The sequence below is a fragment of the Drosophila ananassae genome, chromosome 2L (genome assembly GCF_017639315.1).
Source record: "Drosophila ananassae strain 14024-0371.13 chromosome 2L, ASM1763931v2, whole genome shotgun sequence".
In the NCBI taxonomy this organism is placed as follows: Eukaryota; Metazoa; Arthropoda; class Insecta; order Diptera; family Drosophilidae; genus Drosophila; species Drosophila ananassae.
In genome coordinates, this window is record NC_057927.1 from 12,803,977 (window position 1) to 12,818,476 (window position 14,500).

Below are 14,500 nucleotides of genomic sequence, written 5' to 3' on the forward strand. Positions count from 1 at the left end.
TGCGACTACAAGATTACAAGATGGGAAAACAGAGGCAAGCGTCGAGTATTCTCTGTGAAAATGAGTATTAGAATTAGAATTAGAATTTTAGGTCAGTCGCGTAATTGAGCGGCTGAGCAAATTCACTGCATCGGTTAATGAAACTAATTAACCAATCAAGCGCTTGTAGATGTATTCCTGCTTGGCGATGACGATAAGCCTTCGTTCAAGTCAAAAATCGACGCAACTCTCGATTCACGCTCAGTTTCGTTTCGGCAATCATTCGGTGAACACAGGTCACAGATCGCCACAGATCACAGAAGATCCCCCAGAAAAAAGATGGAATTTAAAGCCCTGCGACTCCTTCTGGGAGTCATCCTGCTGAGCTCCCTTGGACTGTCAGACGGCGTGGCTCTGCATCCGCATCCTTTGACCGCCAACTACACCAACGACATCCTGCGCCTGGCCAAGGCAGCCCACATAAAGGCCTACATGGGCGAGTCCGACCGGGAGGAGGCCTGCAGCAACTTCTACAGCTTCGCCTGCGGCAACTGGCCCCGTCTTCATCCTGCTCGCATCTCCAACAAGAGGACCAACTACCTGGAGGAGCTCCAGGAGCTCTACATCCGCAAAAGCGCCGAAATGCTAAAGAACCCGACCCGAGGAGCGGAGAACAGCGCCGATCGTCAGATCAAGAACTTCTTCAGCTCCTGCCGCCAGCACGCCAACGATACGCGATCCGCTTTAACGACCCTACTCCAGGTGGCCGATTTTAGAGGCGGCTGGCCCGAGATCCGTGTGCCCTCGTGGTATCAGTACGAGTACGACTGGCTGCAGGTGGTGGCCAACCTCAAGCGACAACTGGGAGTGGATATCTTCATTGGCCTGGACGTGATCCTGGACTACAAGGAGGAGCAGATGCATCGCCTCAAAATCGGAGCCCCGGAATTCCAGCTGGGCCAGCGACGTCGCTATACGGATCCCTACTTTGCTGCCACCCGTGACATTTACGAGAAAAAAATATCCAACAAGCTAGAGCAGTACTTCCCGGAGCAATCGAAGCGCTGGCTGCAGGAAGTGGCCGAGCAGGTGATGGATATCGAGCAGCAACTGGCCAAGGGACTGCCCCACAATCCTGCCCTGACCCTGGAGCAAACCACTCGCCAGAGAACCGCCGGCGAGATGAACACCGCCTACGGCAGTTACGTGGATGTTAATCGCTATCTGCACTTGATTTTCAACGAGAAGCTATACATGGATTTGTACGAAACGCCGGAGGACTACTTCTCCAATCTGGTGGATGTGATACGGGAGACGCCCAAGTTGCAGCTGGCTAACTACACAATCTGGCGGGCTCTGGAGGCTATCGATTCCGCCCGAGTGCCACCCAACCAGCAGTCGGATATCTGGTGCGTCCAGCTGACCCAGCGCTACTTCCCGCAGCAGCTGGAGAGCCTCTTCCACCGCAACTACAACCACATGCAGATGATCAACGAACTGCAGTCGACGTGGTCGGACATCAAGCGCGTCTTCCGGGAGGACCTGCAGGCGTCGGAGCAACTCCACTGGCTTACACTCGAGACCCGGCAAAAGGCCATCACCAAGCTGGAGGCCCTGAAGCTCCACTTCCGTACCCACGACGACCACAAGCTAGTGCGTCAGATCCACGGTCTGAATCTGGACGCGGTGAAGTTCTACCCGAATCTGGTGGCCGTTCTCCAGTGGCAAACTCAGCGGCGCTTGGCAAAGCTGATGGAGGAACCAGTGGCCGAAGACCAAGTGCACAAGTTACCGCATTACGAGTTACAGAAGAACAGGATCCAGGTACCCATTACCTTCCTTCAGGCCAGGTTCTTCTGGGATCCAGCCTATCCCAGTGCCCTGAAGTACGCCACATTGGGCGTACTCCTCGCCCGCCAAATGTTGCACGGATTCGATGGCGTTGGCAGGCGGTACGACGCTTACGGCTACCAGAACAATTGGTGGGACAGCACCTCTGAGACTTCGTACTCGCGACGCACCCAGTGCTTCCAGGAGCAGTACGCCATCTTTGTCCAGTACAAGGAGAAACCGATTCAGGATAAGGAGCTCCTGCGACGGGTTGTGGCCGATAATGGTGCCCTGGACATCGCCTATCGGGCCTACCAGCAGTGGTTCAAGAACGCAGCCGACGCTCCGATCATCTACCAGCGCGAACGCCTCCCACTCTTGGACTACAGCCACAATCAGTTGTTCTACTTGGGATATGCCCAACTCTACTGCTCGGACTATCCCCAGTCTGTGGAGCGCTTCGATGAGCTCCCAGAGGCACTCCGGGTCAACACTGCTCTGTCCAACCAGCAACCGTTCGCCAATGCCTACAGCTGCTCCCGAGAGGATAAGGTGTATGCCCGCTTCAAGTGTACGCTCTACTGAGGTTCTGTATTCTCCCTCCATTATTCTAAATTTATTTCACAAGACTACCGAATAAAACCGATTTATTGCACATATTTAAGGGGTTTTTTTCTCCGTCTATCACTGGGAATTGGATGAGATTCTTAATTTCCTCAGAAACAGTTGCTTAAGGCCAGCCAGAATATATTTAATTAAATTATACACAAACTTGAGGTCAAAAACAAAATAGAGTCTATAAAGGGCAAACACTGGACGGAATTATGAAATTATTCCTTGTTTGTGTTTTCTGGAAGGCGAAACATAAACTAAACCACTTTATGGAACCCTCTCTTATATAAGATGAGGCAGAAACTGAAAATAAACTTTTAAAGTGACTGGATTCGTGATGCTTTCGAATGTTGAATCAATCTCTGAAAGCGGATCTCTTAGCGCTGATCAGTTGCCTCTCTTCCCGCCAGATAACCCCAGTGGCCTTTGGCCATATCAGCTGCTGTAGTTGCCTCTCTGTTTTCCGATCGCTACTGGGGCAGTCGATAGCTTCATCGAGCTCCGGCAGCATGTCGGATACTTGTTGGACGACAGTGTTTCTATTACTCCTACTGGGTAGTGCTTTCAGCTATGGCGAGGATGCCCCCACTACATTCCAGCGCATCTACCAAACGGAGCAGACCCTGAGGCAGTCAAAGTCCCATGAGATGCGCAGCTACATGAACCAAAACATCGATCCTTGCGTGGATTTCTATCACTATGCCTGCGGCAACTGGAAACACAAGTGGACGCCGCAAGAGAAACTGGAGCAGCAAACAGAACGGGAACTGCTCTTGCTTCTGGAGGACTCGTTAAAGCGAGAGGATAGCCCTATAGCCCGGCAGGCCAAGGAGTTCTACAAGTCGTGCATTGCGGCCCAGGCCCAGCAGAGCCAACAGCAACAGCAGTTCCTCAGCGACTTCATCCAGCAGAACGGTGGATTCCCCGCCATTCCGGGCTCCCACTGGGAAGTCCATCACCACGACTACGATTGGCTGAGGATCATTGGCGGACTGCGGCAACGATACGGCATGGACATCCTGATTGGACTCCGTGTGGGCTACAACTACGCCAAAGTGCAAGAGAACAGCTTGTACCTGAACGAGCCCAGCACCGTGATTCCGCGAGATCTGTGCACCTGGAACCGATCAGACATCCGGGACGCTGTCTATGAACCCCTGGAGCATCGGATAGCCGCCGAGCTAAAGACCTGGCTGGCTTTGGGCAACGAGCAATCCGCTCGCCTAGCTGCCGACCTTCTGAGTTTCGAGCACGAGCTGTGCGGCGGCATGCGGAACGACACCTCCGACCTCTGGGATGCAGAATGGGAGCTCTACCAGGCCAACTACACCCGCAACACGCTTTCCGCTTTCTCCCAACTGTATGAACTGAACCTGGACTCGTATGTGACGGCCAGTTACGGCCAGAGCATCGTAAAGCCCGTATACATGGCCGCTCCGGAGTATTTTCGCCAACTAAAGCGCACCGTGGCCGCCCACAACATGAGCCTGGTGGCCAACTACATCATGTATAGAGCGGTGGCGGCTTTGAACTTCCCTCTCGAGGATCGGCCACAATTGCGGAAGACGGAGTGCCTCAAACGAACCAAGGAATTGCTGCCCTCGGCACTGGGAGAGCTCTACGGTCGTCAGTATGCCGCCGAGGATACCAGAGTGGGTCTGGAACAGCTGTACAAGGGATTGCAGGAGGCACTGCGACAGAGCCTGCATGCGGATTGGTTGGTGGACGGCAGTCGCCGAGTTGGTGAGCACAAGCTCTTGGGTTTGAAACTGACACTGCCCAGCTACGAGCGGCCCCCGATCCTAAAACTACAGCTGGAGCGGGCCAATTACTGGAACAATCTCCGCCAACTCTTGGGGGCTGTGCAATCCCAGCGATCGGGCCTGCTCTTCGAGGAGATCACCATCACTCCTTCCGATCCAGTGGAGGCTTTCGAGGCCCGAGTGCGTCTTCGGACTGTCCAGAAACGAATCGACATGGGTTTGGCCCTGCTGCAGCCTCCAGGCTACGACAGACACTACGGCCACGCCCACGCTTATGCCACCTTGGGCGTTAAGCTAGCCCAGCAGCTGGTCATGGCTTTCGATGATCCGCACTGGTCGAAGGGGTTGCTGGAGCAGGACCACTGGGATGGCTACACGGCCTGGATGTACCACAATAAGAGTGATTGCTTCACCCACCAAGTGGACAACTATCTGAGAGCCAATGCGAGCGCCACCAGGCAGCTGATCACTGACAGCGCAGCCTTAAGCGTGACCTTCCGAGCCTATCTATCGTGGCTCCGGTTCAAGGAGCCCAACAACGACTTCAACACGCTGAACAAGGAGACTCTGCCGGGACTCAATCTCTCAAACACAGGCCTCTTTTTCGTGGCCTTTGCTCAGGAGCTTTGCACTCCCGAGCCGGATGGCCCGGAGGATGAGCAGACCATGCCGGAGGGCTTCCTGTATAGCGCCAAACAAAATCACACCTGGGAGCGATTTCGGGTGAATGGGCCCCTGAGGAATCTGGAGGAGTTTGCCAAAGAGTTTAGGTGTCCCATTGGATCACCAATGAATCCTGCGAACAAGTGCAGTACATATTAGAATAAGTCTGATGGATGTTTGAATAAAAGCAAGTCTCTTTCTACTAATGTTGTTTTTTAATAGTTTTGTTCCGTAAGTCATGGTATAGAATCGGAAATGAATGTAAAACCTCCCTGGAAAGGTTAAGAACCTTTTCTGATAGGGGAATTACAACATTCGAGGATTGATTGAAGGAAAGCCTCGTCGCCAAGCAATTTTTTTCTGTTTTTCTGTTATTGTCAATGCCAAGTTGTTGGCCCGCGAGGCCAAGTTTGTTTACTTCTCTCTTTTGCGGGTGCGATAACCCACAGGGACTGGCGCGAACTTGACCCAGTTCTCCCAGGTTCAAGCCCAGCTCAGAGCAGCCTCCGATCCGCCGCTTATCGTTCGCCAAATGGCACGTTCAGTCTACACTTCACCGCCAAGATGAGAGCTAGCACAGGCGCTTGGGTGGCTTTGCTTCCGCTGGTGCTTGGTTTAGCCGTCCACCTCTCCGGAGTGCTCGGTGTCCAGCACAACATCCCGAATCGCACCCAAATGAGTGCTGCCGTGACGGAGTCTCGCGAGGAGCAGAACTCGCGACGCCTAATTGCCTCGAACATTCGCAAATACATGAATCTAAGTGCCGATCCCTGCACGGATTTCTTCGAGTACGCCTGCGGTCGGTGGGGCAGCTACCACAGACAGGAGATGCGTTCCGGAGAACTGTTGACCGCCCAGCAGATGATGGAGCGCAGGATCGTGGATCAGCTGCAACAGCTCATCGCCCAGCCATTTCCACCTCACCACCACCCCAACAGACACAACAAGCCGAATGTGGGCAACGTCCGGAAAGTGAGAGCCTTCTACGACTCCTGCGTGTCCGATGTCAAGGATCAGGAGAGACGTCAGTTCCTGATGAATGTCCTCAAGGACAACGGAGGTCTGCGGACAATACCCAACTCCAACTGGCAGGCGAACCGTCAGTTCGTGCAAACCCTCGCCGAGCTGAGGAGAAACTATGGATTTGACATTCTCCTGGGCATGGAAGTCGACTTCAACCTGGAGCAGATGAAGGGCAATAGTATTTACTTTGGCGATCCCAAGCTGACCATCATTCCAGAGGAGTATTGCAACTCCCTGGTAACGAGAAGTGCGCGGGTGAACGATTCGATCTATGAGGATGTGCAGCGGCAGGTGGAACGCAATATCATCGATTGGTTCAACATGGATCAGGGGGAAGCCTCCAGATTTGCCGGCGACATTGTGAGCTTCGAGTTCGAGCTGTGCAAGAGGATTCGGGAGCAGCAGATTCAAAAACCGGAGGAGGAACCGCCAATGGTTCCTCCCATGTATGAGGTGCGCTCCCGCACGGGGCAGGACAGATTACATCGTCACAGGAGCGGAATGAGTCTGGTGGAGCTCACCAACGAAATGGGTATGCAGTTCGATTTCAAACTATACGTCGAGCTGCTCCTGGAGATGCCCTACACAAATGGAGTCTACCTAAGGTCCCCGGAATACGTGAAGCATATGGTTAAAACAATCAAGAGCCACAGCCGTCTCACAGTCTCGGGATACATTATGTACGTAGCTCTCAACGAACTTAACCAGAAGCCCGAGAGGGATCCTGTGCGCCGTGCCCGTCAGTGTGTCCAAACCATTGAGCGCCTCTTTCCCCAGTACATGGGCGAGTTGTTCCAGTTGCAGGTGCAGCGGGATAACATCAAGCACGATCTGGACGAAATCTTCAAGAACGTGATTAAGGCCCTGGAGGAGCAGTTGCATGTGGAATGGCTGGCCGACAACGACAGGAGAGCGGCCAGAACGAAACTGTCACAGTACCGCGTTCTGCTTCCCGACTACCAGAGTCTGGACCTCTCCAGGCTGGAGTTCCAGAAGAACGACCACTACTGGCGCCGCTTCGAGACGGTTCTGCGCTTTCGATCCCGCCAGCAGTTCGAGAGTCTGCAGGGCAACGATTTCGGAAGGGAAATGGAGGGGATGGTGGATGGCTTCGAGGTGCGAGCCGCTCTGGCTCCTCGCCTGCAGTCTGTTGTGGTGGGCTGGGGTCTCCTGCAGTCACCGTACTACAGTTACTACTACCCCAAAGCCATGAAGTACGCTCTGGTGGGCCAACGACTGGCCAGTGCTTTGGTCCAGGCCTTCGACGATGAAGGATGGAATCGCCAGCCGCAGGCCACTTCCCAGTGGAGTGAGTTGACCATGTCGGGCTACAGCAACGTCACTGAATGCCACAGGGCGCAGTACAGCAGTTATCTGTTCAACGAACCCTCGGAATTCCGCAACATCACCAGACTGAGGGAGGTCTTGGCCAACGGCAGTGGCCTGAACGTGGCCTTCAACGCCTACTTGGCCTGGTTGGAGCAGCAGGATCACAGACTACACTGGATGATGTCCAAGGAAACGCTACCCGATCTAAACTTCACCAACACCCAGCTGTTCTTCATCTACTTTGCCCAAGCGCAGTGCTGGGCGAAGGACACTGCGGAAGCTGTCCCCGAATCCATGCCGCTGATGCAGCACACGCCCGAGCGATGGGACGTCAATGGGCCGCTGAGCAACTCGGAGGAGTTTGGCCGAGAATTCGGTTGCGCCTTGGGCACTCCCATGAACAGCGGAGACAAGTGTTTTCTTTATTGATGCTGATGCCGATGGTGACGCGGCGGAAACAAAATACTTGTAAACTAAGTCAAGGGGAGCTCTGTTAATTGAAGTGGATGCCAGTAGCTTTAAAACCCCCAAGAGAAGATTTTTCCCATATTAAACTACAATAAACTAAGCTAACAAAAATCGTTTTAAATAAACTAACAATAATGAGATCTAGCTGACACTTTCACTTTTTCACAAAGGGCCTCTCCTCGTCCCCCAGATGCTGGGAACTAGAAGAATGGATTTCTACAAACATGGAAATGGAGGCACTTCAGACACTGGTCTGCGATTCAGGCCCTCGAGCACGCATCGTTCGATTTAACAGATTCAGTGAGAGATATGGGCACTCGTTAGGCGCATCCGTGGGATGGGGGGCAGTTCCCTCGGCCTTGAACTTTCCATCGACTGCCGTGCCACTACATGGTTGAAGATCTCAAGAACTGCCGTTCATCGTCAAGCTTACCTGCAAAGACAAAAGAATTGCAGAGAATTATTAGTTAAATGTGATTACTTTTAAGCTTATAGTGTATAGTTTCTGTTGACCTTCGCCCACCCACGATGATCAATTGAAAAGACTCTCTGTAGAGTCTATACTATATCCCCAATTGACAGAAGTCACCTATTGTGATCCCAGTGTTTTACAATTAATTAAATGCAATGCTAATTTTTGCTCCCCAAAAAGCCAACCATCTGAGTCTAGCATATCATTGATTCGAAATGGAACGGAAGTGCACCATGGCCGTTGAATAATATTCTTTAAGCCCGTCATGCGTATCATCAGCGGCAGCTGTGCCAAAATGGCAAGTAATTTTTTGTACAATGCGTCATGGGAGAAGCAATATCTCGCCATAATTAATGTTGCAAGTTTTGTAATCACTTGAAGCTCCAAGAGAAAACAAAAACCTAATAAAAGAGCCGGCACAAAGTACCACAAAAGTAATTTTCAATTCACATTCGTTGGAAAAAGATGCCATGGCCCATGGAGTATATCATTACGGCCCCCACACAACAAAATGGGAAAAATGTTCGCACAACAGCCATAAAGTGACGCGGAATCCACCAGGCACCAACCACCAGTCCCCATGATCGCTCCAGGCACCTTCCCTAAGTGTCGCTAGCTTCCCCCACAATTATCAGACGATGGCGAGACATCGGCCATCAAATCGGCGACGTCGGCTTCGTTTGTTGGGAGCTAATCAGCAAAAAAAAAAAAAAGAAATAATAATACGAGAGAAATGCAAGAAACGGAAGCTTCGGAAAAGCCAATAACCATGATTGTCAGATAATCCATAAAAAATAGCTACGGAAAGGGACTTTCAATGTGGCAATTAAGGGGGACGTTGACTTTCAGTTACTTTAGAAAACTATTTTGATGGGGATTTAAGAAACGCCCACACCACCCGTGAAAAGAGGTTTAAATTCAACTTCTAAAATGCCTCCCTTGAGCTTATTTTAAGCAGCTTAACGCTGCTCTATCGGTAGTAGTGTGTTTTAGGGCTCTGGTATTTAAATGAAAATGTGACAAAAATATAGAAAAAATGCAGCGACCAAATGGGAAAACAAAAATAAACTGCACGCACGAGTCAGTTTGATTAATCAACTTTACAAAGCCCCCAATAAATCAGGCACAAGTATTTAAACAAGACAGACGCTGGGCAAACGACGACCCAATTTCCAGCTCCCTATCTATCCGTAAGTCTGCCTGTGGGTCGGGTCTTCGAGTGGCATTACCAATCTATGCCAAGTGACTTCCAAAAGCGTCCGAGAGACGCCGGACTACTTTGGGGAGCAATTCAATATTTCATTCACACATTTTTAACCCAAATTTGAAAATGTCTTTGCATTAGTTTTGAGAGAAACAATATACCCTGCCCTCTGCCTACCTACCGACTGGTTCTACATTCCAACATATTGATCTTGAATCCAGAACCAGGCAACCAAACATAGGGCTATGAATGGCCAGCAGGTGTGCCAGTTGTGATGAGGAAATTCTTTTTTAGGCCAGAAAAATAAATGAAAAGTGTTTGCTGTCTTGCTGGCAGTAAGAGTGATAGTACAATGGAATCGCTTTTGTGGACATGACAGGTTTTTGGGATCTTGGGAAAAGAAGCTGGAAGGGTGTATCTCAAACGTATGTATCTCATATATCACAGATCCGAGTGCAAACACTTTTGTAATTCAAAACTGTGTTTACTGTGATGGGGGATGGGGGATTTGGGAAACGAGAGCTTGTGGAGTGTTCATATCTCGACACACATTGCTTCAGAGTTATTATTTTATTTATATATCTTGGCGGCAACTTCGCATGTGGGCGACGCCTCTCCGGCCCGTCATATATGGCCTCCATTTATTCGCTGGCTGTGCATATGTACGGGTTATAAATACTTTACATGCGACTTTGGCAAGCCATAAGTAATGAAAATTATTTCTCATTCAATTGAATTCTTGATCGCTGTAGGTATGGTGCTTGAGGTGCGCCCATATTCGGATTTGGCCAAAAACAATTTGTCATAATTCCGAGCCATTACAGAACGGTTCACCACGGGGGCTAAGTTGGTTGCTCATTTCAATGAAACTATTTCCAATTAGAGTATCAGAACTGACTTCCTCCGAGAAGCCCAGAAACTCTATTAAATACTGCATACGTGTTCAATTAAAAGAAGGCGATAGGGTGCAGTTAAAGGGCGGTTTCTAAGGCTTTCCAAAACCAATAAATAGAGACCGAATCAAAACGCTTTCCTTGCAGAAAGCTATCCGGCTCCAACAACCCTCTGCCGTCCAGCTGGCAGCTGTTTCGCTTCTAAAATGCCATTCTGGAGCTACATTTTGGTGGAGAATGGGCCAGTGAGTCAGCGGACTGCACACAGCCCGCAAAAAAGTAAGTGTACGGGTACAGGGGATAAAGGTAGCGTGTCGAGGAAACGACATTGGAAGATACACCCCCACCCTCTCATCATCCACCTCCCACCCCGTCACCCCTATTTGTGGCAAACAGCTGAGAGGCGGAAAGAGAGCAGCAGAGTTCTCTCGCCTTTTTCAAAATCGATTTTTCAAAACAAACCCAAACTTGTGGCTGCCCCTGGCACATAAAATCTGATGATGAAAATACCAATTACCTTTTCAAAACGTAAATATTTGCAAGAATTGAAGAAGCCAGCCACTGGGAGATGCTATCGAATGACTGTATCCGTGAGATACTTTACGGACGTAGACCTTGTTCCAGCGATAAAGCGTAAACAACTGATAATTTCTTGCTCACTTAACACTGACCAGAGCACTGGCGGCGGATATTAGTGGTCAACGACTCAGTTAAACAAAAAATTGCCACACCGATTCAGTAATAGAATATTATTTCGAAACTGCACTCCAATAACGCACTACTGGAAACGAGGAACTCACAGCACAGAGAGATTTCGGGGATTGGGTCTAGTGGGTGTGGTGAGTTTCCGTCCGAGAGCTGGACGAGACTACTGCCTTATTGCGCTGCTCAGGACTTATCGATTCGACACTAAGACTCCAAAGCCAAAGGCATCCTCCACCTATATGTAGATTTTGTTTCTTTATCGTTCGCGAATGAAACAAAGCGGTTGGCGATTTACGCGCTTATTGCGGCGGAAAAAATATAATGAACCAGCCACATGGATACACTTCCAATTCCACGGGGGGATACACACGATAAGGCGATTCTCGGACCACGAGTAGTCACACTCAGGCACAGAGCGAGCGAGTGTCGACCGTCGATGTGTGGCGCTGCTTTGTAACTCATTCTCGTTTGGGCGCTCGCACTCGGCTATGGCTACGGGTGAGGGCCCGGTCCCGGAGCTCTCACTCCGCTCCGCCTGTTATGCTGGCGCAGCATAGACAGCGACAGCGACAGCGACAGCGACAGAGGCAGAGGCAGTGGCAGAGCAACATCAAGCCCCCAAGCCATATACAGACAGTGGGAAAACTCTTCCAGTTGCCATCATTTGGCAATGTGGGAAAATAATTTATTTTCATTTAAATGTTTTTAGTAAACTTTGAACAGAGGGGTTTTATTTAAATTATGCTACAAGGGATCGTGGGGAATAAAAACTTAAATATTTAAAGAGATTCATAGCCTTATTGGCTAATATATAATTTTATTAATATTTGGTTAGTTGCTAAATAAAAATGAACCTTATATATAATATTCTTTTAATACTAAACCCTTAAATCTAAAATCTAACTAAAGTTATATATATTTTACACTTTCTTAAAACTATTTATATTAAAGACTAAAAAATAAATTAACCCCTACTACCCATAGTGTATAGGTCCCCCCCAAAAGCATGTCCGGTGAGAGAACGATATTCGGATAGTCTAGGAGAGAGCCCCCAACATGCAACTGAGTGCCACAAAACTGGATCACTGTGCTCGTGCTGATAGCCGATGGCGGCATGACACACAACGCTGGGCATGATTAGTGGCTCGGCCCCTGGGCTCGCAGCTGTGAGCGTGCTGATAAGCGGATGGAAAATCGAATCGTGCGCTCTCCGATCAATAACTGAAAAGTAAACAACCGAAAAAACCAAGCTAGTCACGCATGTGCCGGAGGAGTTAATACCATAGTCGTGTTTCTGTTTGGCCCACTATTGGCAATCGAAGAACTGGTTTCCAGTTGACATTTCCATGACGATCCGCATTCTATGCAGATTAGCCGCCCCGCCCCGCCACCAAGCGATTTTCCAGCAATAGAGCAATAGCAGAACCCGTTCCGAGGCCAATGACATTACATTACTTATGCAGTTCCCGTATCAGCCATTACCTAACAATCACTAATGATCTAGCGGCGACTTATACCCACAACACGCAACTGGACAAGATGGATGGCCAAGAATTCCACTGAAGAGACCACATCTGGATGTGGCATGCAAGGCGCAACAAATGGGATTTGATTTTCTCGGGGAGGCAACTTTCAATTATCAGTGAAAGAAAGTGTGCACAATTGAGTTAACGAGGCTGGGGGAATTGGAAAATAGTTAAAATCTTACAGGCTTAGAGGTGAAAACTATTCATAGTCCAACTATCTAATAAATATCCAAGAAGTACTATAAGCAGGAAGTGTAAGGTCTATTAGAAAGCTGCATATCGATAACCCTTCATAGACTACCAAAACAACTTCCTGGTTCACACCATCTGGCACTCCAGCCCTGACAGAAACCAACTCAACACACCTTGAAACCGAGTCGCCGCTCTGGAAAATAATTTTCCAATGCGCCGGCGCAGTGCCTCCTGGCTGAACTGAAGCGAATAGAGAGTCGAAGAACGAGAGCGGCCCAGCTCTGCCAGAGCATAATGAAAATGTGTTACAGCCATTTGGCGGACGTACATAGAGGTGAGGAATCTGCATAAATGGCCTACGCCAGGTTTTGATGAATCATTTGGTTGGGTTAGGCATGCAACTGGGGTGGTAGTGGGAGTGGGAAGTGGGAAGTGGGTAGTACTGCGAGTACTGGGTGGTTCGGGCGGGGGTTGAGTCATTGCCTGCCCAAAGGAATACATAATTGATGGCGAAGGACCAGACTGCGTGACTGCGAGACTGCGACTAATGGCCACTGGCAGTAGCAGTGGCAGTGTGGCTCTTAAAGGTGGACACTAACTGAAGCCTATCTTGGATTCAATCAACCTTCACTTCTGATGACATGATACTAGAATTTATTACCGATTTAGAGCGGCAACTTCCGGAGTTACACACAAATAAAAAGGTCTTCAAGCTCAAGCGAGGGGTCACACGCCATTGAAATGAAAATGAGACCCATCTTTGTGCCCCCAAGAACCATTGATTGGAAAAGCGTACTGCAAGATAGGCAATCCCAGTCTGGTGGATACGTTTGAGTGCCCCGAGACCCAAAAAGCTTGATTATGACGATATTTCCATAAACAAAGCGAAGCTTTTGTCAGCCCCAAGCTCGGATTACTGTTTTGTTTCGTTTTTTTTCGCATTTCGATATGGTGATCGAAACGAGTTTAAGGAAAAGACATCACCGATTTCGAAGCCATTTCTCAGTCACTGAAAAGCAGAGCTAATGTAGAACTCCTGCAGCGCACCTCGCTTGTGGCCAAGCGATAATTATCAAGTTAATAACTCGACACTAATTAGTCAGGTGGGCATGAGGGTATGGGAGCTAAATGAAGTACGACCCTAGGTCGCGAGGCAGGGAAAAAACTATTATGATGTAGTCCAAGCTGAAAACGAAAGCGAAACGATTTCAGGTAAAGGAAAACCCATCAAGTGCACAGCAAGATCGAAGCCATGCTCCACTATAATCTATTAAGATACCATTGGGAATCTGTTTAAAGTGGAACCCTTTTCATATTAACCTTTGCATCTAAGATCGTAGTCGGATCTCGGTTTTAATGAGTGCGATAAAGTCCGATGAGAAACCCATTCGGAATGGGTCAGAAACTTGAGCTGGAAAGCAATCCAAATGCCAGTGAATGAGGTAAATTAAATCACAGCATCAGTGGCGGCAGCAAAGCAGCAACTCAACTTAATGACGACGGACGGCGGACGATGGACGGATGGATGGCTGGATGGCTGGTTGGCTGGCAAGGCAACTTTTCCAACGGTTTATATCTGGCGAATCGTGAGGTGCCAAGCTCCGAAAGCTGAAATGAATTTAAGTTGCTTTTTTTTCAGCCCAGCGGAGGCAGCAGCAGCCGCACCACCAACAACAACAAGACCTGACCAAAAAATCGATGAGTGCTCAATTAACTGTTATTTGCACATACTCACAGATGTAGCAGCACCCACGTACTCGCCCACTCATCCACTCTCTCAAAATTGAAAACAAAAAATATATACACATTACGCACTGATGAAATTTACCTTTTGAAGCCGA

General features: G+C 49.3%; 3 protein-coding genes and 1 long non-coding RNA gene across 4 annotated transcripts; all 4 read left to right on the plus strand.

Moving 5' to 3' along the window:
* The first annotated feature begins 207 nt into the window (after positions 1-207).
* Positions 208-2,468, plus strand: LOC6501059 (endothelin-converting enzyme-like 1). The gene has a single exon (XM_001954447.3). It carries the CDS (start codon positions 319-321, stop codon positions 2,392-2,394), a length of 2,076 nt encoding a protein of 691 aa, XP_001954483.1. The 5' UTR covers positions 208-318; the 3' UTR covers positions 2,395-2,468.
* Positions 2,469-2,872: 404 nt separating this feature from the next.
* On the plus strand, positions 2,873-5,053 carry LOC6501060 (neprilysin-4). The gene has a single exon (XM_001954448.4). The coding sequence runs from the start codon at positions 2,931-2,933 to the stop codon at positions 5,004-5,006; it is 2,076 nt and encodes a 691-aa protein (XP_001954484.1). The 5' UTR covers positions 2,873-2,930; the 3' UTR covers positions 5,007-5,053.
* A 2-nt stretch (positions 5,054-5,055) lies between these two features.
* On the plus strand, positions 5,056-7,807 carry LOC6501061 (endothelin-converting enzyme-like 1). Its single transcript, XM_001954449.4, has one exon. It carries the CDS (start codon positions 5,412-5,414, stop codon positions 7,626-7,628), a length of 2,217 nt encoding a protein of 738 aa, XP_001954485.1. The 5' UTR covers positions 5,056-5,411; the 3' UTR covers positions 7,629-7,807.
* A 5,668-nt stretch (positions 7,808-13,475) lies between these two features.
* LOC116654582 lies at positions 13,476-14,482 on the plus strand. The gene is made up of 2 exons (XR_004309814.1): positions 13,476-14,245; positions 14,299-14,482. It is a non-coding gene; the product is annotated as an uncharacterized LOC116654582 (long non-coding RNA).
* Positions 14,483-14,500: the final 18 nt, after the last annotated feature.

What these genes read in the sequence shown, in the direction of transcription:
- LOC6501059 (XM_001954447.3), top strand. Translation starts at nt 319, where the DNA reads ATGGAATTTAAAGCCCTGCGACTCCTTCTGGGAGTCATCCTGCTGAGC.
- LOC6501060 (XM_001954448.4), top strand. Translation starts at nt 2,931, where the DNA reads ATGTCGGATACTTGTTGGACGACAGTGTTTCTATTACTCCTACTGGGT.
- LOC6501061 (XM_001954449.4), top strand. Translation starts at nt 5,412, where the DNA reads ATGAGAGCTAGCACAGGCGCTTGGGTGGCTTTGCTTCCGCTGGTGCTT.